Genomic DNA, 27,571 nt, shown 5'->3' with positions numbered 1-27,571 from the left:
TAGGACACCTGGCAAGGCTCAAGCCGGAGGACAGAAGAGAAAGTAACCAACCCTGGGAGCACCCAGAAAAGCCATAAAGGAGACAGGCTTCTGTGCCTTGGGGATAAACTACGCAGGGAAAGGCAGTGAGATGCCACGTGAGAGTACTACGGGAGACCCGGGGTGCTCAATCTGTTGAGGCAACAGGTGGGCAGCTGGCTGTCTGGATCCTCTCCAGTTCACCCCAGGCTGCTGCAGCCAGAGGGGCTTACATCTGCCTGGGGCCTTCTTAGACCTCCCCTACTTGACTAGGGGCTTCTCACAGGATGCTTATAAAGGCTAGCTCTGGAGATTAGTAGCCAGTCCCAAGCACCCAAATCCTGGCCTGCCCATTCATGGCCTCCCGGACTCTGAGCTACCTAGCGCTGGGCAGGAACAGCTGTGTCTTTCTTACTCAGGCCCCTGGAACAGATCCTGGGGGGAACGGAAGGCCTCCCACATGAGAGTCAAGCTAGGCAGACGGGGACGTGGGGCCACTGGGCCTGCCCAAGCGGCCTCCAGGAAAGGAATGTTTCAGGGCAAAGCCACAAACCCTGGCCTCCAAGTCCCTCAACCTTGGTGCAGCTCTAAAGTGCCTCTGAGTGAGTCCCCAGCATGAACCAAGGCCTAGACAGGTTTTAGAGAGTTTATGCCCCAGGTGAATCCCCTCTGGGTGCTGGGGAGGCCCAACTCAAGGCTGCTCCAGAGCGGCCTTGGATCTCCCAGGGTAGATCGGCCTGGGAACTGCACAGAAAGCCAAGTGCATCCCAGGAACCAGGAGTTTCATGGATAGGTCAGGCACACCCCCCAGAGGGAGTCCCTGCAAGTAGGAAAGACAGACACACACATATCCAGGGTGAGGGGAGAGAAGGAATGGCTGGTATAAGGAGTAATGGGCTGGGAGAATAAGGAGGGAAGGAATAAGGGGAGGGGATGCTCAGGGAAAGCCAGAGAAAACCCAGGAAGGAGAACGGGCCAGAGGAGGAGCCTCTGTCAAGTGGGAGAAAATGGGCAATCCCCTAGAGCTGACCTTATCACCCAGAGTATCCTGAGCGGTAGAACAAAGTAATGTGGAATTTTTTTGTTTTGGAGCTTGCAATTTTTATCTTAAATTTTAACTCGGTAAACAGAACACAGGTATTTTTTTTCTATCATCAAAACTCCTATCATTTAAATGACCACAGCGCGTTACCCCACAGGTGTACCCAACCAGTCCCCTCCTGGTGGGCACCTGGGGCTTAGTCCTTAGAATTACTATGAACCATACTGGCTAAACAGCTTTCCCCATAGATCTTTTCTCCCTCTCCTTAGACTGGATCCCACAAAGGGGACAAAAGAGTGGGTATGCTGCAGCAGCAGGAGCAGGGCCTGGATGCTGACCTATGACAGGGGGTGCATGTTGGGGGGGTGCAGTCCATCATCCCAGGCCTTCCTGGTCCCCAGCTAGCTCCGTGTGCCACAGTACGACAGATGAACAGGTCTCCCAGGGCTGCTTAGCTCCAACATTCCTATTCACAGAAAACACAGTGCTGTGAGCACCCAAGGGAGAACCCGTTCCCCTGGCAGAGGGATTCCTACACCCCACCCCCCCCCCGCCGCCGCACCTGGCATGGGTGCAGTGGTGACTCAGAGCTCCAAATAGGCGAGGGCGGGCAGCCTGCTGGCATCCCATTCCCAGGAGCAGTGGGCATGAGGCCGTGGGAGCAGTCTGCTTCCATGCAGGTGACGAGCTGAAGGGAGCAAGGGAGCCCCTCAGGAGGGAGAGGTGCTGGGGTAGATTAGGGCCTCTCCCCTCAGAGAAGCATAAACACTTTCCACAGTCTAGCCGCAGTAAGGCAGCCTTACTGACCCCATGCTGAGCCAGGACAGAATCTGGACCCTTGGCCCTCAGATTAGGAGCAGCCTTGGGAGAATACCAGCATCCTTCAAAGTCTTAGGGAGACACCTGTCGCAGGCAAATCCATATGGTCCTCCCAAACAGCAAGATTACTTGGAGAGGGTGTGCAGGGCTGCACTTGGTGGCTGTGAGCCCCAGGGGCCAACAGTACTGACAGGGTGCCTGTCCAGCTTCTCTAACATGGGATATTAATTTAGAGCTCATGGGGAGAGACTTGTCTCAGGGCACACAGCCAGCAGGGAGCTGAAACTATGGCAAAACTCAGACTGCTCTGCTCTTCCCACCACCCCGCCTGTCCCCAAGTAAGGCGAACATCACAGTGCCAGGCTGGCAAATGCAGTGCCCTTCCCACAGCTGGCCCACACAGCTCCATCGCCTGCAGGAGCCACCCTCCTCTGCAGTCTTGAGGCCTTTGGGGGCCAAGATGCCTCATCTTCCCGAAAGCGAAAGGCCCTGCCCCTCCCACAGCACTTGGAGCCACAGTCCTGCTCCAGGCCTAAGGTTGGTGGCACAGCCAGGGGCAGGCTAGGTTGAACACCACGGGGGCAGGAAGTCCTGCAGCTTCCACTGCAAACCCACCAGGGCCCGCCTCTCTGGCCGCAGGGTTGTACAGAAACCGCCAGGGGCGCCGTCGCCCTCCACCCGAGCGGTCCTGGCGGGGCTCCCGAGGGCAAGGGATTCCCCGCGCCATCCACAGGTAATGAGTCCCCAGCACAGGCAGGGTTTGGGGAAGCCTGCAATTTGCCTGCAGCTGGCGCCCGCCTGCTTCCAGCCTCTTTTACCAAATAGACGTCGCACACTGGGTCCCCAGAACTGCTGGCTGCCCCTCCCTCCCCCACCCCCCCGCCTCCCGCGGAAAACCAGAAACGACAAACAACTAAGTGCGTGGAGGGGGGGGCAGTCCGCAACTCCACCACGGCCCCGCCCGCGTGTGCCGCAACCCCCCTCGGCCCCCCCCCACAACCCCGTCCCATGCCCCCGCCCCGCGCCCCTCTGCACCCTCCCTCCCACTCTGCCGCGGGGCAAGGTCCTGGCCCATCTCCGGGCTCCGAGCAGGCTAGGCAGGCGCTCACAAACCGCTGGCACCAGCCTCCCACCCCCGCACAGCAGCTATTTATAGCTGGGGAAGCACCGCGCCCGGTCGCCGCTGCCCACCCGGCCAGCCCGCTCACCATCCCCGGGAGCGGCCCGCGCTGCTCCTCCTCGGCGCCGCCCGCCGCGAAGTTGCTCGGGCCGGCGGCGGGAGAGCGGCTTTGGCTTTCGCTTTCGCGCGGCGCAGCGCAGCGCACACCCCCGCGCCCTGGCTCGCGGCCCCGGGCTGGGTCGGGCTGGACTCGCCCGGGGCTCGTTGCGCTGGCTTGTCCCCCAGTGGCGCGGGTGCGGGTGCGGGCTCTGCTGGTGCCCGCCGCCCGCCCCCACGCACCGCCGCCCGGCCCGCCCGGCCCACCCGGCCGCCCACCTGACGCTGTGCAGGGCGCCGGCCCCGGGGCATGGGGGCGCCGCGGCCCCGCCGCCGGCCGACTTCCTCCGCGGCGGCGCCCGGGAAACCACGGCCCGCGGGCTTCCTGCTGTGCCTGGCGGGCAGGGGGCCGGGGCGGGGGTGGCAGCCCGAGCCGACCCGGGGAGGGCTGGGCAAAAGCTTTGGAAAGCGGGGAGCCGGCAGGCAGAGGAGGAGAGGCGGTCGCGGCCCAGGCCCCCGCCCCCAAGCCCTGGTCAAGTTCCTACCCGCCGGCTCCGCCGTGGCATCTGTGCAGATGAGCTAGGGCGGGCGTCGGGCCATGGCCGCGGAGGCTCGTTCGTTCGCGGCGGGCCGGGGCGGGGCGGGCAGAGCCGGACGGGGCGCGGGCACTCGCTCCCTCGCTCGGCCTGGAAGCGGGCCCAGTAGCGCAACTGACTTGCCGACCAATCCTCGCAGGTTCCCTGGTCTGGTGGGCGCCGGTGGTGGTGGTCTGTGCACCCGGCGAGGGGTGCAGCCCTCACCGCGGGAAGCTGTGGGTCCCAAAGGCACCAGACCAAGCGATGTAGGGGCGGCAGGGAGTGCGGGGGGCCATGGCAGTCCTCACCCTGCACGCAGTAGCTATGTGAACGGTGCCCCCTGGAGTTGTGCCAGGCGAAGGCCCTGTGGAGGGCAGAGGAGTGGGTGTGTGGGGACACGCAGCTACACTGAGCTGTCCTAGCTGATCCAATGGGGCAGTGGGAGGTGGAGTAAAGACTTTCCCACTAACATCCTCAGGGGGAAGGGCAGAACAAAGATGGCATGGCAGTCCCCCTGTGGGCTTTATAGCTGGCAGGGGCCTCCTTTTTCAGTTGGGCTGCGAGGCTGAGCCTGGAGAAGGCCCTGAGTCAAGGCAGTGGGAGTGGCCAGGGTGGGCTCAGGACCTCCTATCATACTCTATTCCAAGAAGGGCAGTAGCACCTCTCCCTCTCAGCTCAGGATAGCCTGGAAGGGGGACTGTGCTCCTTCTACAGATAAGGAATGGACTTAGAGGGAAGAGCCTCACCCAGGAACACAATACCCTGCCCCCAGCACCCATAGCTCCGGTGTGCGCACAGCACTGTGGGGCACATGGCTCCAGGACTGTCCGCCAACTACCAGCGGCTCTTCCCTTCCCAGGTGAGGAGAGGCCAAGCAAAGACAGGGACAGGGGACAGAGAGATGTGCACCAAGCCCTGGCATCCCCACTGCTGCCCCCCAAACTTCTCTCTCACCACCTCAATGCCAGGACTGCCTTGCTTCCTCCTCCTCCTTTCCCACACACCCAGTGGCCTCAGATCCACCTGGCCCCTGTCCTGGTGACACTTGTCATGGTGCCATCTCCCTGAGCCAACTTGTTTCCACCTATACTACACTCACGCTAGTTCATGCCCGCTAGTGTTCCCAGTCTTGTTATCTGCCCCTGCCAGGTGCCCTTAGTCCAAATGGGCTTGGGTCTGACCTACCCCTTCAGCCAAGGGGATGTCACACACACTGTCCTCCCTCCCTACCCCCCGGAGGACCACTACTCCCTGCCAGGCACTGGAAGAACGAGGTCTTGGTTCTAGAGGTCATCCACTTGCAGGGAAACAAGCATGAGCACAAGCCATCCCAGGGTTATGTAAGGACAAGAGTCTCCTGACCAAGTGCTTGCCCATAGGTCCAGACTCAAAGGAGTTCTAAATCCACACAGCACTCAAGTCACAACAGCCCCTTGCCATCTACATGCATATCATCATTTGACACTCACATGTGGGGACAGGTTCAGAGAGGTTGGGCACTGGTTCAGAGTCACACAGCAGTAAGGTCAGTATGGCCAGGACCCGCTCCCAGGTCTGGCTGGCTTCAGAGCTGGATGACTCCTCCTGGCTGTACGGAAGGCTGGAGCAGACAAGTGACACTTGTGCCTTGCACAGCTCATGACCTCACTTCATACCTTATCCACTTCCTGTAAGATAAAGTCAGACCAAAGGAGGCTGAGAACATGTGCTCATCACACCTAGGCCAGGAAGAAGCTGTGTTGAGTATGTAGTTCTCTGGTGCTCTCATGACACACCTGAGGCCCAGGGTAGGTTGAGGCAGTCTGGGGTCCTACGGTCTTAGCTGTCATAGTAGGAGGGAGGCCTGTAGCGGGTGAGGGGAGCTCAGGGGCTCTGTGCAAGGCCCCTGCCCAGCAAAGTCTCTGGAGACAGACTAGCCTGGGACAATGTGTGCTCCCAGTGGTCTCCAGCTTCCTCGGCCCTCCCCCGGGGACCTCACAGTACACAGCACCCCAAGCCCTGGTTTATGCAAGGCCTCTCCAGAGCCCTGTGAGATGGGCATTGACATCTCTAGCCTGTCAGACCATGGCACTAAGGCCCAGAATCAGGAGGGGGCAATCACTCTACCTAAGCCCTCAGGAGGAAGCCTTCCTGGGCACACTGGAAGCCCCCTGGGGCTTCACATGAGAGTGCTGAGACAGGGAACCGGGGTGGGGGGAGGCTTGCATAAGATCCTCAAGAATTCTTTGGGCCCAAAAGAGCCTTGGGGACTCATTAGTACCCTATACAGGAGAGGCCCCATGGGTCCTAATCACCCACAAAGCACGTGGATGTGCAGTACACAGGCCTCTAACTGCTGTCCAGGAAGGATGGCAGCTCATCCACCTCAGAGCCACCCCTGAAACCTTGGCCACCCTGACCATGCTCACCTAGAGTCCAGCAGGAGCCCCGGCAAGCAGGGTCTAACCTGTGGACTTCCTGCTCTGGGTCAGCCCTGCGGATCAGGGTGCCCCTGCCATCTGTCTGGATGTCAAAGGGCATGCTTCTGTCTGTCCATGGAGAAAGAGCGATGTGGATGTGCTGGCTCTGGGTTGCACGCAGGCCCAAGCCTCCTCAGCCTTCGGTGAGGAGGACCCTCATGCCATCAGAGTGTCCCACTGCCTTTCCAAGGGATGTCTGACCTTAAATCTCCAAAGCAAACTTCAACAATTGATCATAAGAAAACAAAAGTCCCAAGGACATTGCCTGGTCCTACAGGGTTTTCCCAGTCCAGCTCCAGGATGGGTGGGTCACCATGGAGCGGACAACAGTGGCAAGGGCAATAGGTAGGTCACCCTGAGGGCCACCTCTGCACCCCTGGCCTGAGGCCCCTGGTTAAGGGCCAACTCTAAGAAGTGCTGACCCATCATGTCCCCAGCTGCTGTCCACCCAGCAGCCTCTGGCAGCCAGCGGGGAGGTGGGGAGCCAGGGCTTCACCCATTTTCATGTTGGGAAGTTGGGTGGCCAACATTCCTCTTTACAGCCCCTCTCTGGCTCCCCTACCCACATGGTGCTGTCTGGCTACATTTATTGTCTACACCACAACCATTTCTAGAATGCCAACTGCTCGCTGCCCTTAGTTAGGATAGGGGCCTGGCCTCCCCTGAAGTACGTGTGCTCCCATGGGTGGCTGCAGAGAGAGAAAGCTGAGCTAGCTCTCCAGGAGCCCAGGGATGATCAGCAAAGCCAGAGGAACTAGAGAAAGCGAAAATGAACAACTATGGCCTTGTCTGGACGAGCAGTCCTTACCAGTAACATGCAGGGTGAGGAGGAGGGTGAGCAGGGTCAGAGGGCAGAGTGTGAACTGTCCCCAGGTGTCAGTGTTGAGTGAGGAGCCACAGAGAAGGATGAACACTGGCCTGTGGGCAGATGCTGTGACCTGTGCTACTTAGTAGACAGGAAGACATGCCATGTACCTGGGTGTGGAACTGAGACTGACAGGTGCATGTGTGTATGTCCCCAAGCCTCTGCCTCAGCATGTCCTCACCCTGGGGGGGTACCAGCAGAGAGGGAAGACAGGGCACTGTTCACCCTTTTCTGGACACTTTCTGGTCACTAGTGTAGTGCAGCCCGCTGGAGTAGTAACCACAGCCTTCCTTAGAAATAGACACTTAGCCTTTGGCTCATGTGCCAGTGAGGGTAAGCAGCCCCCAGCAAAGGTGGGTTCCTGACCAAGTGAAGCCAGTTAGATCCTAGAGCTTGGCTGCTGCCCCAGGCACTGCTGGCTGAGCTATCCAGGAGACCATGCAGCCTTAGTGGCCCCCTATGACCATCCATTCTCAAGACCTGAGCCAAAACAGACTTGCAGGTCACTCCTGGTTCTCTTCTGATGTTACCTTAGTCCCCACTTGACCTAACCTCATCTTCCTCCTTGGCTAAGTCCAGGTCTGCCTTTAGGTGGCAGGAATTCTCCTTGGAGTTAACAGTCGCAATCCTCAGCCTTGGGAGTTCTGAGCTGCCAACTAGTTTGGAGGCACAAGCCTTCCTGCTGCTCACCTGCCTCCCTGCTGCAGGACACTGGCTCTGTGTGTGCCTGGGCGGCCTCTCTGCCAAGTACATGCCAGCCTCAGACGCTGGGCCTCACAGTCCCATGGTAGCCAGCTTCCTCTCTCTTCCCTGATAGCTAAGATAGTGAAACGTGCCTCTCCTCCGCAAGTATATAGACCCCCAACTACAACCCCACTTCATTCTCATATGCTAGAGTTTCTGGTATTCAGAAATTCTTTAGACTGTGCTCTACGTCTGCAAGAGTGAATCCAGCTGTTTTGCCTGTATGACCATCAGTGAGGACACAGTGGTGGGGAAAAGGGAAATGACATGCCCAGGGAAAAAGCACAGCTATGGTGGGCAGGGTGCGACACAAGGATCCCTGTCCCTCAGGCTATGGCTGCGTCTGCCTCAACAGAGAGCTGCACCCGTGCCATGTGTGGCACCGCAGGGACCAGCACGTGAGCCTCTGGCGTGCACATATTCCTGCCACTGCCTTACCCAGAAGGGAATGCCATGTCCACATTCCCAGTCACCATGAGGCAGACGCAGACACCAAGGCTCTCATGGGCAGGGACCAACGCGGCCACAATCCACATCAACTCAGATCACCTGGCACTTCCAGCCCAGCCAGCTTGGGGATCAAGAGCAGAGGTGGCCACAGAGAGAGAAACAAGAATGAGACAAAGGGACTATGCAGCTTCCTGGGGAAGACAGAGTGGCATCCGGGCTGGGTGCTGTTGGACAGGGATCTCCCCCAACAGGGAAACAGAACAGAGAAGGAAAGACAGGTTAGGGGCCTGTGACAGCAGGGATAGCCAATATGGACCACTTGGAGGGGGCTATGTGGAGAGAAAAGGGTCACAGGCAGGGTAGAGAAGGGAGGCCAGCAGGCTTCTCAGGGCAAGTTGGGTCTTGGGGCATGATTGATAGGGACCATGAGAGCCTCCTTGGAGTGAGAAGACGCTTACAATGGGCTCCTCTGAGCCCACCCCCACGTCAGGGCTGGGAATGAGAGCTCTGTCCAGGCTTTTAGAATCGCCCACTCTTTGGAGGACTGCTGAGCTGCTTCCGCTTCATCTCAGGAGGGAAGCCTGCATCCGAGAAAAGCCACGTCTGACATGCACACTGAGAAAACTAGGGCAGTCTAGCTATCGTCTGACCCCAGGTTCCTAATAAATGGCCTTCGTGGGCTGGGGAGGTCTGGGGCTGGGGAGGCAGATGGTGGGCTGCTAAGTGAAGGGTAATGATAGGAACCTCAGTAGGGCCAGGTTCAGGGCACGACTGGTTACAGTAGCTGTGGCCCAGCCCAGGTTTCTTCCCTGGATGGTCCCCACAGGATCCTCATGCAGGGAGAGGTGGAGCTGAACAGTGGGCAGGGGTGAGCCGATATCAACCGCAAGACAGAAGCTAAGTCCTAGGCAAAGCTGGCACCTCCGTAGGCATGTGGGTTCCCAAGCAGGCCCACCACTTTCTCCTGCCCCACAATAACCACAGGCAGAAATCCTTCAAGTCTCATAAACAGCATCAGAAGGGGAACAAACTCGTCCAGACTCTCCCTGCAGAGCACAGCTCAGTCCACAGTCCACAGTCCACGGGGTGCCCCCGAAGCAGAACACATTTGAGATGTGACCAGAAGACGCAACCCAGGCACAGTACCCCTCCGCTCTCTGGAGTAATGTGCAACCTCTGTGAGAGCACTGGGACCTTCCACCCATGCTGTGAAGGGATGGGACTGGGTCCCATCCCCTAGCAGTGGGGTTGCCCTTTCAGAGGGGCTCCCACATAGACAGGATGCTCTTGCTGGCCCACCGCAGAAGGTCAAAGCCTGAACACAGCACTGTTCTGTGAGCCGAGCCACACCGACTACAGGGGACATGGGTCTTATTCCTCTGTGGCCAGATCCTACCCTCCCCCAGATTTCCCTCTGACCTTCTGCAGGGCTCTTTTTGGTCCAGCCCCCACATGTTCCCTCAGCTCTCTAGCCCCCAGTTCCTTCTCCAGGCCTTCCTTCCAACTTACATAGCCCACAGCTCTAGGAGCTCCCCACTCAACCACGGCACTGCCACCAGGAAACCCTGAGGTAGGCGCCCTACTGCCATGGGGCAGAGCCAGCCTGCTGACCACAAACCACAGGGCTGACCCAATCTATCTTATCCACCACTCCTGCCCTGAGCTGTGGTCCTCCTCACACCCCACACGGTCTCTTCTGGAACACCTTCTCCCTGGTTTGACAATCTGGCCAACTCCCCCAGGAGTATTCCTGACTACCTGCCCCCCTACCCCACCACCTGCTGAGGCTGGTAGGTACACCTGCCCTGCACCCGCAGCACCCCAAGACTCACAAAGTAGTACACTCAGGGTGCAAAGGCCAAGCGCTGACACCCAACCTCATACAGAAGTGAAGCTACAGAGGGTAGCGGACTCCTGTCACCCAGGGGAGGGCTCCTCACCCCCAGCCCTCAGGGCCAGCCTCGCATTTCAGAGGCCTCCCATAGCACCACCTCACTGGGTTTCACATGCCTCTGCCCCTGTGGCAAAGCCAGGTTCACTTCCACCTGTGAGGAGCCCGGGCTGGAGCCTAAGCCAAAGCATGGCCTGGAGCCCAAAGTTCCCCACCTTCCTCCAAGTAGGTCCAGATGGGTCTCTCTCTGGAACTAAAGCCCTGCACTGACCTGGGGGCGCTGAGGTGGCCAGGCCCCAAGAGATGCTCCTGCTGCCTGGGGTTCCCTGTGACCAGTATTGGGTGGGCCACCCCTGTACCCCAGAGTTGGCTCCTACTAGTATCTGTCCTACATGGGGAGCTGGAGGAGTGGGGTGTGGCTGGATAGAATCTGCAAGTCTGTGCTCCTACAGGTCATAGGCTGGAATTCAAGGAGGGAGTTCAAGGGGAAGTTCCACCAACTCTGACATACCCTAATTTTAGACTTTTTATGCATATTTAGAAATCAGCATTTAAATTGTTTTTAACCAACTAAATTCCTGTACTTCCAAGGCCTTCCCAGATGGCTTTGATCCTTGTCACCTTCTCTTCCTTCCACTGGCCCTAGTGAGCCCTGTCACTCATGTGCCTTATGTCATCTGGGTCCTTCCCCCAGCTCCCTCCCCCTGCAGGGACCCTCCAGGACACTCTCCTGGGCACAATATCCTCATGGCACATGGCAGGCTGTACTCTTATAACCCCGAGGTAGGTCTAATCAACCCCACTCTGCAGATGAAGAAACTAAGCCTTACAAAATCTGACTAGCTTCTCTGGAGTCACCCAGGTGTATGGCTGGAGCAACCATGGAGCAGAGCCTGGGCCTGTCCTTGTGAGGGAGACCTTGCTCTGCCCTCAGGGGCACTGGTGGCCACAGCCCATCACCATGGAAACCAGGCAGGGACTCTTGGAGCTAGAGTTCTGGTTTGGATTTTCAACCCAATGCTGCTCTCTCAGAAGCAACTTGGTCAAACTTTCCAAAGAGGAAAAGTGGAAAAGGGGGGATGGAGGAGGAGGAGACAAATTCCCAGACTGAAGCCACCCCAGAAAGAAGGCCTGGCCACAGAGCTTAGGAAGCCTTGTCTGGATTGGCAGAATGGTGGCAGGGCAGAGACCCGGCAGCCTTCTCCAGGTCTCCTGGCCCTCCTTCCCAGGAGCCTGGACAGGGCAGGAGTGTGGCCGGAGCAGGTGGCACCCAGTCCTTCTTGTCTACTGGAGAGGCTGCCTTTTCATGTTTCCCAGTGGGGTGTGTGGGAAAGCATTCCTTTGGAAAATGGGCTGGAAAAACCACTGACCGCATCCACTGACCCACCTCTGGAAATGGGGAAACTGAGGTCAGCAGGGACCAGGATTAGGAAGTCACAGCAATACTAGACTCTTAGGGCAGGGCAGCGGCCTTCACCTTGCCTGGAGTAGGGTACGAAGATGTGTGGACCAGACATGCAGTATCCCCATCCCAGGCCCGCTCCAGCCCTGCCCTCCATCCACAGGCCCCAGCCATACCCACAGAGGCTCCTGGCTAAGAGAACCCCCGTACAAGGCAAGCCCACCATTACCCACAGTAAAAGATGGGAGACATCAGGCCAGAGCATGACCTACAGACAGGGCCTGAGGCAACCTGGGGGGCGGGCAGCCCCATCTCACAAGAATCCATCACAAGCAAAAGCCTTGCCATCAGCATGCTCTTGTACGGGAGCATCTCTGAGCCCTGGGCGGTACTGTCTGGGCCCCTCACTTGGGCTCCTATGGCCAATGCCCATCCTCCTAGCTTCTACTCTAGCTTAGGGTGCCTCAGAGTAGCCAAAGGCTGTGGGCAGCTCACCCGGCACCCCCAAGCTCCCCTAAAGGTACCAATGATCTGTCTGGAGGGACAAGGAAGGGAAGCCTTGGCAAGGAAGGGGAGGAAAATGGGCAGCAGTCATGGGCACAGCTCTGGGGAGGGCAGGCAAAGGCCAGCAAATACAACCTGCCCTCCCCCCTGTCCCAACCCCTGTTGTGAAACCCCTTTGGGACCCTCAACTGCTCTCCACGCATGCCACATCCCACATCTAGAATCCTCCCTGGTTGGGGGGGGGATGCTACTGCTTCCTCTTTTTATCACCCAGGTGGATTTGGGGGAAGCAGACTAGGAATGCTACATGCTGCCGACAGCCCACCCATGACCACTGCTGCAGGGAGGACCAGGCAGGTCAGGGTGGTCTCTCCCATGCCCTGGGGCCCCTGTCTACCTACCCAGGATGGGGTGGTAACAGGCTCTGGTAGGGATGAGGCCCAGAAAAGGCCCCATCTAGGCTGCACAGGGCTACTTCTTGGGGCTCAGATATGTGGCCTATAGCCACCTCAACACAGGGCTGGGACCACAAGGTTCTCAAGTATCAGGGGCTGGACATCCCATCTCCCATCTCAGAGATGGAGTCTGAGGGGTCACATGCCACCCTGGAGAGGATAAGGTACTTCCACATCCTGACTCAGTCAGCAGGTATGCCTGCCAGGCCCACAGGGGCAGCACTGTGGCACGAAGCAGAGCCACTATCCCACCACTCCCTGGCTCAGGAGCCTGGGACTTGCCACCTCAGGTTCCTCATCTACAAATGGTAATGCAGCACCCCTCCTCCCTGCAGGGTTTGGATGGGGCCAGCTGGTCGGAGCCTGGCAAGCGGGATAAAGCCCGGGGCAGAGGTGGATGGTCACTCCTGCAGGGCCCCTCCTGTCGGCCCTGGGCACCATGGCCAACAGCATGGGCTCGTACCTCAAACCTTGCCAGGCCGGGTGCAGGCTGGGTGTGGGTGGGCTGGTAGGAAGGGGGGCCAGGAGGGTGGGCAGGGAGCAGTCTGAGCTCTCTGAGGCCAGGCGCTTTGGGGTAGAAATCCCAGCCTTGCTCCTTCTGGGCTGAGTGATGCTGTGCCTGTGCTGCCACTGTCCTTAGCCTCAGCTTGCTCATCATGAGATGGGGATCATGGGGTTGAAGGGAAGAATAATAATGGAGATTCCCTGCGCCCATGGAAGCAAGCCCTGTGGCCTCCCTCCCCTCCATGACAGAGGCCCACTCACTGGCAATCTTTCCCACCTTTTAGCTTTCTACTGGACCATACCCACTGATAGGCCACCTGCAGCCTGGGGATGGGGGCACAGGGAGGGCCTGCCAGCAAGCCCCCTCTTCTTCCTGGCACTGCGGCAGGGAGCCTACAACCTTAGCAGCCAGAGACCTCCCTCAGGCTCTCCCCTCGCTCCCAGCCATCCTCAGGTCCCTGGTCCGAGTGGGCTGCCTGCTCTGTTCCGCTTTCCAAAGCCTTGCCAAGGCCTGGGCCTCCTCCTAGCAGTGTGCTTCCCCCTGCTGCCTTCGGCACCACGGTGCTGCCCCTCCAGATGGTGTGCCTGGGCCTAGGACCACATCCCACACGGGTAAAGCCCAGAGTTCTCTGCCTGAGCTGCGACAGCTATGTGCAGTGCCCCAGAATGGTACAGCAGGGACATGTATCCAAGAGCAAGCCTCTAAAAACTAGCATGCAGTGGGAAAAGAAGTCTACACTGGAAAATGTTCTTCAGGAATGTTAAACAGCAAGCTCCTGACGGATCACCCCCAGTGGCTGGGTGGAGAGGGCTGTGGGCTGAGGTCAGTGCTGGATATGTACACAATCCCAGCTGGCCCCCTGGGCTGGCCAGAAACTCCGGCATGGAAGCTGGTCCACAGGATGCGGGTCCCAGGCCTGGGCTCTCGTCTGGGCTCTGCCACTTGCTGACTGTGTGGCCCAGGGCAAGTCACAGCTGTGCCACCTGCAGGGGTCTCTGCACCCTCTTGCAGGACTGGCACAGTGTGCGGGATCACGAATGCCAAGGGCTAAAACATATCCTCTCCCTCCAGCCGAACATTCTGGCACTGCCACAACTGTGGCTCTGTATCCAGGGATGGCAATGGTCTCCAATGGCCAGAAAAGACTGCGTGCTGGGGAATGACCATCTAAAGGCTGTTTACATTTGATTGTTGGTGGTTTTTTAAGAATTCTAGCTGTGTGGAGCACCTGGGTGGCTCAGTGGGTTAAGCCTCTGCTGTGGGCTCAGGTTATGATTGCAGGATCCTGAAGGTTCGCATGGGCTCTCTGCTCAGCAGGGAGCCTGCTTCCCCCTCGATCTCTGCCTGCCTCTCTGCCTGCCCCTCTGCCTACTTGTGATCTCTCTCTCTCTCTGCCAAGTAAGTAAATAAATAAAAATCTTTAAAGAATTCTATCTGTGAATGACGGTGGCTGGGCTTGGGCAGGGACTGAGGACTATGCTGTGGTCCTGTCAGGATAGGGGCCTGGGTGTCCTGTGGCCTTGGGCCAGGACACTCTGCAGTGGGAACCGCCGCCCCCTCCTCTTCCCCAGTCAGCCACCTCTTGGGATCATGTGGTTTCCACAGACAGGGAGACAGGGATGTGGATAGGAAGGCCTACAGCACCTGTTCCAGGCTGTTCCAGCCTGATCCTGGACCCAGCAAGCTGGAAGCTCTGAAATTCAACAGAGCCTGCAGAGCCCAGGACATGGGAAGGAAGGAGGACCCAGGGATAAGCTAAGAAGCCACACAAGTTTGCTAACCTTTTTAAGATTCTTGAAAACTGGACCTTTTTTCCCTGGAGAACTTGAAGTGAATCTTTTGTTTACTTTTGCAACTGGCCAATAGATCATCTCAACAATGCTAAAAATAGCACCACTGCAGCAATTTCTACTACAGCCAAGGAGCTCAGATTTCCCCAATTTAAACTTTTCCCTTCTTTTCTGTTCTCTAATTCCCACTGTGATGTGACTGGATTTCCTTTAACCCTGACGACGGTGCTGCTGTGCAGCTCCACACATCTTAGTGTGTTGGGGCTTGTGGGTGGGGGAGCAGGACACCTGCCACAGTCACCTCTGCCAAGGGCAGGGCCAGGAGCAGAGCCTGATCCCATTCCTCGCTGGCCAGGTGGGCTATTGACAGCCACTGGGGACTCGGTACCATGGGGGAAGAGGAAAGCCACAGTGAATTCCCAGATAATTTCTTCCGAGAATCAGATGACATGGGTGCGCAGGAAGTACTGGGATGATGAGCAGTGGCCCCTCAGTGGTGTCTGGGAGTCCCACATGCACACGTGCAGACACAGGTCTCACCACACCGGGCAGAAGCGTGTGGGACAGTGGACCTGGTATGCAAGAGCGGAGCTGAGCTCCAACCTACCCCCCCACCCCCGGCACCCTTATGCTTCCTGTCCTCGCAGCCCTGCCCATCATGCCACTGGTCTAAGGGAGCCCTGTGTCCCTCCTCTGCCTGTCTCTAGGGCCTATCTACTAGCTGCCATTCCTACTGCCTGGGTCTTGGCTTAGGGATGGACTTGCTGGGTAACCAAGCCTCGGTGTCCCCATCTATAAAGACAAGATAGTGGCACTACCTACATCTCATGGGTTGCAAGGATTCCATGAGCTGTCATGTGTAGTGGAGTCCCCAAAAGTAGCAGGTTGGCAGTGCTGTGCGCCTGCCCCAGCCTAGCCCCTCTGGTACATCGTGTCAGCAAGTGTGATGGCTTAAAGATCTCGTCCCCCAGTCCCTCTGCCCTAGGAGGAAGTCTGCACTCTGCACCTGGCCCAGCCTGGCCCTCTGCTGGCACACAGCACCTGCCTGATGCCCACGCTGGCTCACACCTCCCTCTGCTCGGAAGGCCGCCGAGCAAGCACCTCCTCCAATGTCACTTCCTCTGCCTTTCTCCCACTGTCAGCTCCCCCGCTCCCAGATTCTGGGATATCAGCCCTAGGAGGGGTAGGGGTTTTATTCAGGCCAGAGGGTCTCAAAGAGCACGTGCACAAAAGTGACTGCAGTGGTGTGGCTCAGGCAGGTCCTGAGACTTGCTGGAGGAGACCAGCCTAGGCAGGGCTGGGCAGGGCTGGGGGGGCAGGGGGTAGGGGTGGGTCAAGAGGACATAGGGTAGGCTTGGGAAGGCTGGGCTGGGCAGTGACCCTGTGTATGGAAAAGAATGTGAGGGGACCACAGAGGGAAGCCCCTACTGCAAAATGGCCCTCAACCGGTATGTTTTCAAAGGACGATGAAGGCACTGAAGCCAAAGGCCTGTGGGCAGGAGGAACAATGACAGCAGGTGAGGTTCCAAAAGGGAGGCCAAAGGTGATGGGGCTTACTTACATATGGCTGGAACAAACCCACCCCTGTCCCTCGCTCCTCATGATCCTTCCCCATCTAGCCAGCCCTACCCAAAACCCACCATGAGCTCTGGGCGCCCACAGCTTTCGTGGGCTTACCTTCCCCAGGAACCTGGGTACACATCAATAGGGGGCCTCTCTAATGGCTTGAAGGAAGACAAAATGGGCTATAAGGTGACAAAGACCCAGTAAGAGAGTACCTCACCACCTGGAGGCCTCAGAGCAAGGTAGAGGCAAAGGACTCCACCCCCTGAATGAGGGGGCAGAGGCACAGAACACAGTCTGCCAATGCCCATAGCAGATATCACTAATGGAGCAGAGAGAGCCTGGATGTGGCTGGTGATTTCCCAACAAGGCAGCTAAAGGAGCCGGTCATGGAAAGGGACAGACCAGGGTTTGGACTCCAGCCTCACCACATGCGTAGCTGTGTGATCTTGGTTCACTCCCTGGGCTTCTGCACACCGTTCAAAGGGTGCAGATGGAACTGATCTCTGCAGGGTCCAACCCCCACCCCCCGCCACTGAAGAAGCACACCCCACAAATGCCCCTTCAGTGCTGTCCTCTCCCAGTACCCAGAGCCAACACATCAGCCAGGGAGTGGCCTATGAACAGGGCCTGAAAAGAGGGTCACAAGCTCTGCTGTCCAACAGGGGAAGCCAGGTCAGCCTGGTGGGCAGAGGATAGAAAAGGGCTTTTGATTTTGACAGCTTAGGGCACCTGCTGGTGTCAACTTCCCCATCTGTACAATGGGGATAATAATAGCATCTAAGCCACTCACACATGCTGTGGAGGATCAAAGGCGGAACCCCAAATAAAGCCCCCAGGGAGAGCCTGTAAATGGGGCCAGTTCTGCCATTTGCTGCCATGGGCCAGGCTGGGCACAGATGCTCTGGGCCTGTGGCAACAGTGGCAGCCTCCACTGTTGCTGTGCTCTGCCTCAGGGTCCCCAGCCCCTGGGTGGAGCCAGGCAGAGATTGTCTACCATAGACAGGTGGCCCAACCCAGTCAGTCATGCCCACACAGGCCCGGTGTCCACACAAGCCCACAGTGCAGTCATGGCCCCCAGGGGTGGTCCTGGCCTCTACCATTGCCCAGCTCCTGACTCCAGCCCCTATCAACCTGGAATCCCAGCCCCGCCGGCTAGGGCAGAGCTAGATGCCCATGTTCCCCTGGCCACTGCCACACCATCCTCCCTACCCAATAAATGAACCATGCGGGCAACACTCTTGCTTGGGAGCAGCTGGGCCGATCCCAGTGTAAGAGCCAACCTGTGCCTGGCTTTCTGCTCTCCTTCCCTCATGTGCAGCTGCAGGCTACCACCCATGGGCTTCAGCACCAGACAGTCTCCTGGTCAGACAGCTCACAGTCTTCCTCCAAAACGGACGGGTTATGGGACCTTACTTCCTGGCACCTCCATGAAATGGGCCTGTGGACACTCGACCTCCCTGACAAGGTAGCTGGCCCAGGGCCTGGTGCACAGCAGGTTTAACAACAGGCCAACACATTCTTTGAGGTGTGGGCACAGGGACAGAGGGGGAACATGAACTGGTCACAACTGGTCCTGAGAGCAGCAAAGGTGACGTGGGTAGACTGACTGCAGGAAAGGTGTGGGTCTGTTGCCAACAGGGGGGGCTTCCTATTCCGACATTCCCTGGCCCTGACCAGAGAGGACGGGCGGGACTCTGCACTGGAGTACCCCACAGGCCGGCACACCCCTCACGGACGCTCCTCGGGCTCGTTTACTGCTGGGAGGCAGGACGACTCTGCTGCTGTCAGGAGTGGTATAGGATATAATTAACTGGGTGGAGACCAACACCCCATCCCTGGGTCGTGCCTTGGTCTTCCCTGATTTCTGCCTATTGCAAAAGGCCCCGAACTTGGGGCTGACATCTGGGGTGGGTGTCAGTGACTCAGCTCCAGGGGCAGGTGTAAGTGAGGCCAAGGGCTGCCCACAGGCCCACTAGGCACTGTGCCTCTCGGGAACTAGGAGGGGGCAGGTAGTGGGAAAGAAGGGCCAAGTCAAGCCCTGCAGCAGGAGGCAGATGTCCTGGGCACAGACCCCAGGACCTGGCCAGGGTTCTCTTGAGCCAGGATGGGGCCTGCCGTCCCTCACTCTGGGGCTACTTGGTTCCCAGCTAACCCTGTCCCAGGGAACTCTCGAGGGTGGGAAGAATTCAGTCTTTAAGCATGCCACTCCTGCTGGGCCCTGTGCCAGGGGACTGTGCCTGGGGTGGAGGGGAGGTGACAGAGACACTGTTCTGGATGAGGTCCCGCTTGGGAGTGCCTGGTGTACTGGGCTCCAGAGCCTGTGTGCTACGTAGCACCACTGGCCTCCATCTGGAGCCCTGGCTCCCTCCCGAGGGCCAGGGCACTGTCTCAGGCCCGGCCGTGCATTAGACTTGGAGGCTGGGCTACCCACCAGGAGGCAGGCACTTTGTGCCTGCCACTCCCTAATACCTGGCATCTGCTCACTGGGTGGGTGGAGGGGACTCCCCCAAGATCACACAGCCAACTGGCAGCAAGTTAGAGTAGAAGGGGTGTGACTGATTCCTGCCGATAAAGATGGGGTACAGGGCATTGAGAGGCCGTCCTTCTTTTCCCCCAGCTCTGGTGAGTGGCTCTCCCCTGAGCTGGCTGCCCAGCCTGTGGAGGCTCTTCCTTTCCCAATCAGGGCCCTCAACGAGCACTCAGGTTCCAGAGCTGGAGACCACACAACACAATCCCTCGAAGAACAAAGACGGCTCCTGGTGACTGTGTCTCCCAGTACTTTCGGCAACATGGACTCAGGACAAACGGAACCACAGAGCCGCTGCCAGGTAGCAGCGCACACCAGAGCCGGAGCAGTCAGAGGCACTAGCCATGGGTATAGGAAGGGGCCCGGCCTTCCCAATCAGCCCACAGATTGGCCAAAGTGAAAGTCATTTGTGGTTCTGGGTGCCAGGAAGGGTGGAGAGGGGGCTGGTGAGAGGGAATCTGGATGGGATCTGCAGAACCGCCTGGCTTCTGACATGTGGAGGCACTGGTTTTGGAGGGCCCGTGACCTTGTCCTGGAGACCTGCACAAGTGAGGAGAGAGACCGGGGAAGGCTATGTCTTTGTACCAGAGGAGAACAGGAAGCTATTGCTCCTCAGGGAAGAGGGCAGGTCAATAAGCTGGAGGACAGACAGCAGAGCACTATGCAGCACTGACCAAGGAGGGAGCACGACCTGCACTGAGAGGCACCAAAGGTCATGCTGGGCCATGCAGAAAGAGGCCCATGTGTTGGGTAGAGAGGGCCCCACATGTCAGGCTACCCCACTCCAGCCGGGCCAGGCCCTGAGCCTCTGGAGGGCTCCAGCCCCGTGAGAGATGGGTCTCCCACTGCTGGCTCTAGCCACGCCCCTTCTGATACCAGCACTGCCCTTCTGCAGCACCACTGGGATCCACAGTTAAGCCCCAAAGCCCCATGCAGGCTGACTCCTGATCCTAAGGGTGAGTTGTGTGATGTGCCAAGCATGTGCTGGGTGAGGGCTTCCATCTGCCAATTGTGACCACCCTGCCGACAGGCGGCCCCATGCCCTATGTGGGGCCTGGGAAGGGGTGGAGTGACCAGGAGCCAAGCCCATCTGAGTCCAATGTTTGTGCCCTTCTCAGTGGCCCCAGGGTCTGGGGACCTGCCCTGGGGGCTTCTGGCTATGGGCTGCTCACCTGAGCTACAAGCAGACCCCCACATGAGGCAGAAGTGGCACCGTGACAAGGTAGCCAAGTCCCAGCAAGCTAGCACCTCCCCTCCATTCCCTCAAACTGGAGCCACAGCCGTTACCCACCCCACGCAGTCTCGGACGCAGGAAGCCGTGCTAGTTGGGCCCTCAGCTTCCTTTGCTTCTTTCACAGTGGCTGGAAACTGGGTTGAAACAAGAAAAAACCCTGCCTGCTAAAATAAGCAAACATTTTGGGAAAGTAAGGAGAGCCATCTCTGGCTTGGTTACTATGGGAACATTTCTGAAGCAACTATAAGAGGGAGAGAAGTTCACTCTGGACAGAGCAGCCAGCTCCAGCCTCTGCAGGCCCACCTTCCCAGGAGTGCACACACCAGTACAGGAAGCTGTAGAAGCTTCTGGGCACTCGGAGACAAGCCCTCAGGCTCTACAGTGTACTTAGAGCCTGCTTTCCTAGCACCTTCTGCCCAGAGAGGGACAGTTCCCTGCACCCTCCCTCCCTGGCAGCCCACTCAGGGCTGGCACTGGCTTGGAAGGGTCCGTATGCGCACGTACCCAATGTCCACTCTGGCCCCAGGCCTCCCTGTCTTCCCTGCTCTGTTCTGCACAGTTGGCCTGGGGAACCACCTCTGAATCACACAGCCACAGGCCTCCGCCTGTCCCGACTGATGCAGTGAAAGAAAAGGCACCAGGGCCCAGGCCAGGCCCTGGTGGAGCAGGGAGGGCTGCAGGACCTCAACCAATCCCCAACCACTCTGGCTTGGTTTTGGCAGGGATCAGACCATTCCATCCGGTGGGAGAGGCTGAGGTAATGGGGCCCTCAGCTGGGGCTCCAGCCTGCTCTGGAGCACGAGCCATGGCCCAGGAGCTCCAACCTTGCTCGGCAGATGGCCCGCAAGCAGGGATTTTCCACAGCAGAGGTAGGGGGTGGGCTGGGAACTATTCCCTCACAGTCAAGTTATGGAACAGTGGGACTGGAGATGTGCCAAGTTCATTCCTCTCTCTCTCACATGCTCATCCAATCACACTGCTGCACCCTGCTACACGCTGCATTTACGCGGCTGTGGGTCCCCAGCCAGCTGTGTAGCAGGCCTGCTAAACCCCCCATGCAGGAGCTCCCACGAGGAGAGCTGCCATCAAAGGCCCAGGTCACACTCACCGGCCCTTCAGCACCCAGCCCTTTGTCTGGCTCTTCACCCAGCACCGCCTCAGCCATGGCCCAGCCTTGACGAGCTCCCCCAAGGGGACCTCTCTGTCTCTTGGCCCTTTCCTGGCTGAGGAAAACCCGTGCTGCAGTGGGAAGCCTGCCTCCAACACACCCAAACTCCTTAAGAGTCCACCGACTCTCCCACATGCCCTGTGGCATCGTACAGAGGCCCTACATGGAGGGACCCGCGTGTGGGGCTCAGCCGCAAGCTGTCAAGCATCCTGGGGCAGGGGCGCCACAGCAGCCAGCACTGGCTAGACCACGAGGACATGCTGGGAGACTGGCTGTTAAGGGAGAAAGCATGAATGTAATCGGTCCACAAACACTGAGCACCTCTCTGGGCTAGACCAGAAGAGCTAGGGACTCGAGGAACATGGCCCCGAGACAGGGACAGTCAGGCCCGTGGCAGCCTCCTTATGAGCACAAAGCCGGGCCCCATATCTGTGCCCACTCAAGGAGACTGTGGCCCCTGCACGGCACAAAACTGGGTGGCAGCTTCAGAAGTGAGATGGCCTGTGCTCCTTTTCAGGGAAACTTCTCTCAGACTCAATGTCAGGGGAAAATAAAACAAAACAAAAGACCTAGGTTGCTGAAAAGCACGTGTGTGTGTGCACACACCACTTTTCACAGCTGCAAAAGAACCTGTTTGATTTTATACACACACACCTGAGACAAGAGAACAGCCCAACCACACATAGAAGCACCTCTGAGAAGGCCACGGCACCTGGGCTCTGCTGTGTGTCTGGACTGTTGGCAGTGACAGTGGGGCCCTAGGAAACTCCCACAATTTTCAGAAATTGGCACTAATAAATAACAGGAGGGTCCCCTAGCCCGGGTCTTTGAGGATGGTGAGGGGGGCTGTACAGATAACCTCTTGGGTGGCACAGGTGGCTAGGACAGTGGGGGTTTTGAGGGATGGCCAATCGAGGTGCCTAGCGCCCCTGGCTCTCACTCTCCCTGCACCTCCTCACAAGGGCCAGCAGCCCCATGCCTTTGCCCCTATGCCAGGCCAAAGCAGTAACCCCAAAGCACAAGAGAAAGGAGAAGAGCCAGCTTGCTCCTCCCCACCTACAGCCCCAGTTGTCAGAGCCACAGCCCCATCACAAAAGAGTCAGTTGAGGGGGCTCTAAATGCTCCTCTGGAAACTTGGCAGGAAACCATTTGCTCACACTTGGTCAAATCTGCCAGACAAGTTCGTGTACCGAAAGCATGCAGAGTCAGCACTCTCTGGGTATGGAGAAAGTGTCCACCCTGAGGTCCTCCTGCAGCAAAGGTAAGGACAGGTGGGGTGGGCTCAGCAAGGGCGATCCTGTCACCAAGCAGCTGGGAGCCCCTGTCCCTTGGTACTTCACAAGTGGGGGTGCAAGCGTCTGGCTTCTGTCCAGAGGGTAACATTTTGGGCTAGAGAAGCATGAGGAGCCCCAACCCACCTCCAAAGAGAAGAGTCGAGAGGGTGGGTGGCTAAGACTTGGGCAGGAGAGGGCATGAGGGTGGTGACATAGCAGCTTACTGGGAAGCATGGAGAAATGAATAGCTGACATGGCAGAAGTAAGACTAGCCACATCATCCAGGCCAGGCCGGGTGGCCCATGTCTGCAGGGGCTTCTGGTGACGGGGAGGTGTTGCCCAGGTGCCAGGCTCACCCAGAGCTCTGCCTGCCTTCTCTCCCATGGGCACAGCCCGACTGCCCTTCTGCAGAACTCATTTTCCGGAAGGCTCCAGAAACCAAGGAGCTGCTATGGGGAGTGAGCCCCGTGGGGAAAGGGCCTGGAGCACCCATCCGCCAGCTCAGATGTGCCCTGGGTTTACAGGCATCTGAGATGCTGGTCTCCTAAACTCTGTCATTAGGAAGTGTAAGCATGCCAACCCACAAGGAAGCCCCGGAGGCTGGCTCTCTCCTTCCGGCATTACTATATAGTCTCTGAGGGCAAATACCAACAATGGGACAGGGAAGAGGGAAGGAAGCTGTTTTCTTGGAACACCTACCATGTGCCAGGTCCTCATTTAGGGTCATTACCCTATCATATAACTTGATCCCTGTGATTACTCTTCAAGGCAGATAGTTAACGGTAGCTCATTTGATAAAGGAGCTCAGGAAAACTAGCTAGCTGCCTGGCTCTAGCTTCAATTTAGCAACTGCAGGGGAAAAAAAGGCTTGCACAGCACTGACAAAGAGCCCATTTCATTAATAGATGGAGTTCTTCTAAATCAAAAAGAAAAAGATCAACAACCTAGTAAGAAAATTAACATGAGTAGAAACGGCACAGAAGAAATTAAAACTGCTTATGTGATATCCTGGGCAATCCTACTAATAATAAATGAAACATGATAGCATTTCTCACCTACCAAAGAGTAAACATGTAACAGTTAAATAATACAGAGTGTAGAAGAGGTCTGAAAGAAATGAATCTATGTTTGGGAAGGATCTTTGGAGGGTACTGTCTTCTAAAACTTGAAAGGCACCACAAACCCACTGACCACAGAATTGTTTCTAGAAATTTATCCCATGAATGGATTTCCACATAGCAAAGATGTATGTACAAAACACGGAAATAACAAGACCAGGAACCACCTACATGCCTATCAGTAGGTAGGGTATGGGGAGGTAAATTGTGGTACAGCCATATGTTGGGAATGCTATGCAACTATTAAAAAGACAGAACTGGTTCTTAAACACTCTCTAAGATATGTTTTTAAGTGAAAAAAAAAAAAAACAAAAAGCAAAAAACAAAGGTCAAAAGCACGTTGACTTTGTCCTTTGTGTACATGTCTGTGCCCTGGATTACAAACAGGCAGACACCCTCTGGAAGGACACACAACAGGGTGAAGAATGGTGGCTGCAGCCTGGCCATCTGGGTAGAAGGGAACTCCTCTTCCTCTGCAAGCCCTTGGTACTGTGTAGATTGGTTACAGATTACATCTACTGCTTGTCTATAAAATACTCAGAGAGAGCGAGAGAGACTGGGCTGGCAAATGCAGAGCTCCTAGGCTCCACAGCCCCTGCCTAGCCATTAGAAGGTCAGAGCCTGAGAGAGAAGAGCCATGGACCCAGACACCTCACCGCCTGGCTGGCTCTCAGTAGGGAAGCCCCCACTGCCATGTGCCTCAAGAACCAGCGTTTGACACACCTCCTCCAGACCCAAGATCTGCTCTCCTTAGCTCCTGTCCAGGCCAACCCCACCCTTCAGTTTTCTCACGTGTAACAGGGTATCAGGGAATACAGAGAAGACACCAAAGCTCAGATGGACTGGGTAACTTGCCAAAGCCACCCAGCTCGGAGCTGGCTGTGCTGGGAGGAGAGGATGAGGACTTGCTGGTGGAGCAGAGTAAGGGGCCAGCTGTGTAGGACAGAGCAAGTGAGAGAGGGATGGGCCTGGGTGGGGTGGCCAGGAAGGGTAGATGTGGGCTTTATGGGGCCCCAGGGATGGAAAGCAGATGGGCCTTGGAGACAGGGCAAGGGGTGGGTCTTTACCCTACCCAGAATATCAAGGCTGGAAGGGTGCTGAAAGCCCAGCTCTGGCCAAACTTGGTTTTTAAGCAGTAGAGCTGGCTTCGGTCAGAATTTCCCAAGTGCCCAAGACCACACAGGGGCACAAAGAGCTGCTCCAGGAGGAGACCCTGGGCCTGGAGCCCCTTCACCGCTGCCTGCTGCGGCCCCAGAATATCTGGGGCTCCAGAGAACACACTGAACCCATCCACACCTCTCCCTGCAGATGGGCAAGCCAGCGCCAAGAGGGGGCAGTGACTTGCCAGAAGTCGCTCGGCAGGCACGGCCCCACTCCTGAGTCTGGCACACTCTCGACTGCGCCACCCTGCCCGCCCTCCAAGGATGCCGCAAAGCCGTGGTCTTGGAAGCGCCCGCCCAGGGGGGCCATTTGCACACCTCCGGCGCAAGGCAGTGCAGCAAGCAGCCTCGGAAATCAAGAAGGCAAAGTACTCACGTTGAAGAAATTGGTCTTGTTCCTCTCGCAGAAGAGCCCCTGTGCCGGCATGTGCTGCAGTTGTTGCCACGGGATACCGCTGCCTAGCAACACGTCGCGGGCCCACTGGAGGTTCTGGGGAAACAAGAAGTAGGTTGGAAGTGAGTGTGTGGGCAGCTCGCAGCGCCCACGGGGAAGGGAGGCAGTCCCCTCCTTCCTGGCTGCGTTGGCAGGGCGGCAATGAGCAGCGGCTCCTGCAGACACCGATCCCACAGCTCCAGGGAGCTCTGGCTGCGGGCTTTGATCATCTGGCTGTGGGGTACATTTCCGGCACTGGTTTCCTGCCTAGCACAGCTGACTTAGGGAGTGTGGCCTCATATTGCCCAAGAAGGGTGCAGATAGGGACCCCTCACCTGGACTGGCCTTGAAAAGCTGCTACATGGACTCAGTGCCCTGCCTTCTCTCAGGGGGACCCCTGCTGGCCCAAAGGGGCAACCCTGACTTGTCAGGGTGTCAGCAGTACGCATCACAGCTAGCAATACAGCCACCTTAGGCTTGGAAGAGCTGGTCCCTGTAGGATGCCAGAGGCCTAAGTGCCTGGGAGGGGACAGGAGTTCCACCCATAGTGCTCAGGCCAGTTCTCTCTGGGCAGTAGTACCCCTGGACTCCAGGCCCAGGGGCCTGGTAAGGTTGGAATAAGAGCCTGCTAGCCCAGGTGGGACTCCAGGAAACTGAGATGCTGGGTGTGGGCCTGGCGGCTTTGGCCTTCTCTGGGGCCTTCTCACTGACTCAGAGGGCAGGCCCTCCCCACAGGCTGCCTGGCCTGCCCCCTTCCCCTCTCAGGTCTTTCCCACGCTAGGACCATCTCATCTCAGTACCTGGGACACAGCTGTCTTACAAGGGAGAAGCCAGGAGGGGGCAGGAGCTGGGACCCAGACCTGGACTGCCCAGCATCAGACCCTCCTATTTTCCACAGCACCAGTCCACCCCCAGCCAAGCAGTACTCCTCCCCCACCCACATCCAGATCCCTTCCTTGGCTCTCTCACCCCTGGTGTCAGGTCTTTATCACCTCGAGTCCCAATTGCTTAATGCCTTCTCACGTCTCAGCCTGCAAGCCGTCTCACCTGCTCCCACTGGGCTCAGTATTGGTCAGGCTGAACTTATGAAATAGTCCCCCCAGTCACAACTTCTGGCAGAACTGCAAAGCCCAGCTCCCTGGCTTTCTGGGTGGGGGCCCCTGCTGGCCTGCTGCATCCGAGCCTCTGCTCCTGCCTCTGCAGAGGGACATGCCCCAGGGGCTGTGTTAGGGCTGAGGGCTGCTCTGCACCCAGGACCAGGCCAGACCCCGCAGCTGCGATGGGGTGGGATACAGGACTGAGGATCCCTCTGGAATGGAGACAGGTGAAGTTTCAAGCACGCATCTCCTGGATGACACACTCACAGCAGACGAAGCTAGCTCTTCTGTGGAAGCCTGAGGGAGATCATCTCCTGGGGAAAGCCTGGATGATTAAGCCTGGCAGTGACTCCAAGGCCATGTCCTACGGGGACGTGGCCTGGCTCTGAGACTGGCTGAAGGCTGAGGCCCCGTCAAGTCAAGGCTGCCCTTGCCCAGCACGGCTGCAGCCCAGTCTGGTCTGAGCAGGTTCAATGTGGAGCTGGGACTAGAGGGCCAGGGGCAGCCCAACACACAGGACAGCAGGGCCAACCCCTGCTGGACTCGAGAGGGCACATGCTGTCCACAGCCCTCTGCACAGTGGACCCCTCTAATCCTGCACTTAGGAAGCTTGCTTTTTTGCTCAGAGCCCTCCTTGAGCCCAGACACCTGCTCAGACACATCTGGCATGCTAAGATCAGGAGCAGACTGAGACTCTGCCTCTCTCACAGACTCCGATCAGAACAGCAAGGCAAGCCCAGAGTAGGAATCACACCAAGGGCCGCGTGGAGGCTGCTCTCGCTAAGGCGCAGTGGCTGTCAGGGAGGGGCAGCCACAGCTACAGTCTCCTGAGACATGACTTTGCCATGACTCTCAGGCCTTTCTAGGGCTTCAGGGGCTGATGCCACAGCCATTCATGGTGAATGACGAGGCTTCCTGAAGGCCAAGGCACCTCTTCTCTGCCCCCATATGGGGGAGGCAGAAACAGGCAGAGGAGAGGGGTTACCTAGGCAGCAACAGTCCCTGACCCTCAGCACAGGCCCTTGACCAGGAACACAGGGGCCTCTCTGCCCTATACATAGGAAGAAGAGCGAACTATTCAGTCCCAGCCTTTAACTTATGAGTTCCAATGAGCCAGGGGGATCAACTTGTAGTTCACATTGCAATGTCCAGAGCAGGGCCCAGCACAGCAGTATGGCTCAGAGGTCCCGCCTCCCAGACCAGTTCATTAGGAAGCCTCCTGAGGCTGGTTACAAGCCTGGCCTGATACTTCTGCCAGG

The 27,571-nt window shown here is 57.8% G+C and overlaps 1 protein-coding gene across 4 annotated transcripts in view; it reads right to left on the bottom strand.

The window, feature by feature from the left end:
- Nucleotides 1-27,571, bottom strand: part of CABIN1 (calcineurin binding protein 1) — a 150,181-nt gene that overhangs the window by 20,267 nt on the left and 102,343 nt on the right. For all 4 annotated transcript variants that reach the window (XM_032310064.1, XM_032310065.1, XM_032310066.1 and 1 more), the window contains one exon: nucleotides 25,159-25,272. In XM_032310064.1, coding sequence (XP_032165955.1) covers nucleotides 25,159-25,272 — 114 coding nt within the window. The remainder of the gene's footprint in view (nucleotides 1-25,158; nucleotides 25,273-27,571) is intronic.

Source organism: Mustela erminea, chromosome 13 (assembly GCF_009829155.1).
Source record: "Mustela erminea isolate mMusErm1 chromosome 13, mMusErm1.Pri, whole genome shotgun sequence".
In the NCBI taxonomy this organism is placed as follows: domain Eukaryota; kingdom Metazoa; phylum Chordata; class Mammalia; order Carnivora; family Mustelidae; genus Mustela; species Mustela erminea.
Note: the sequence above shows the minus strand (reverse complement) of the source record. Positions and strands in the feature narration are given on the sequence as shown.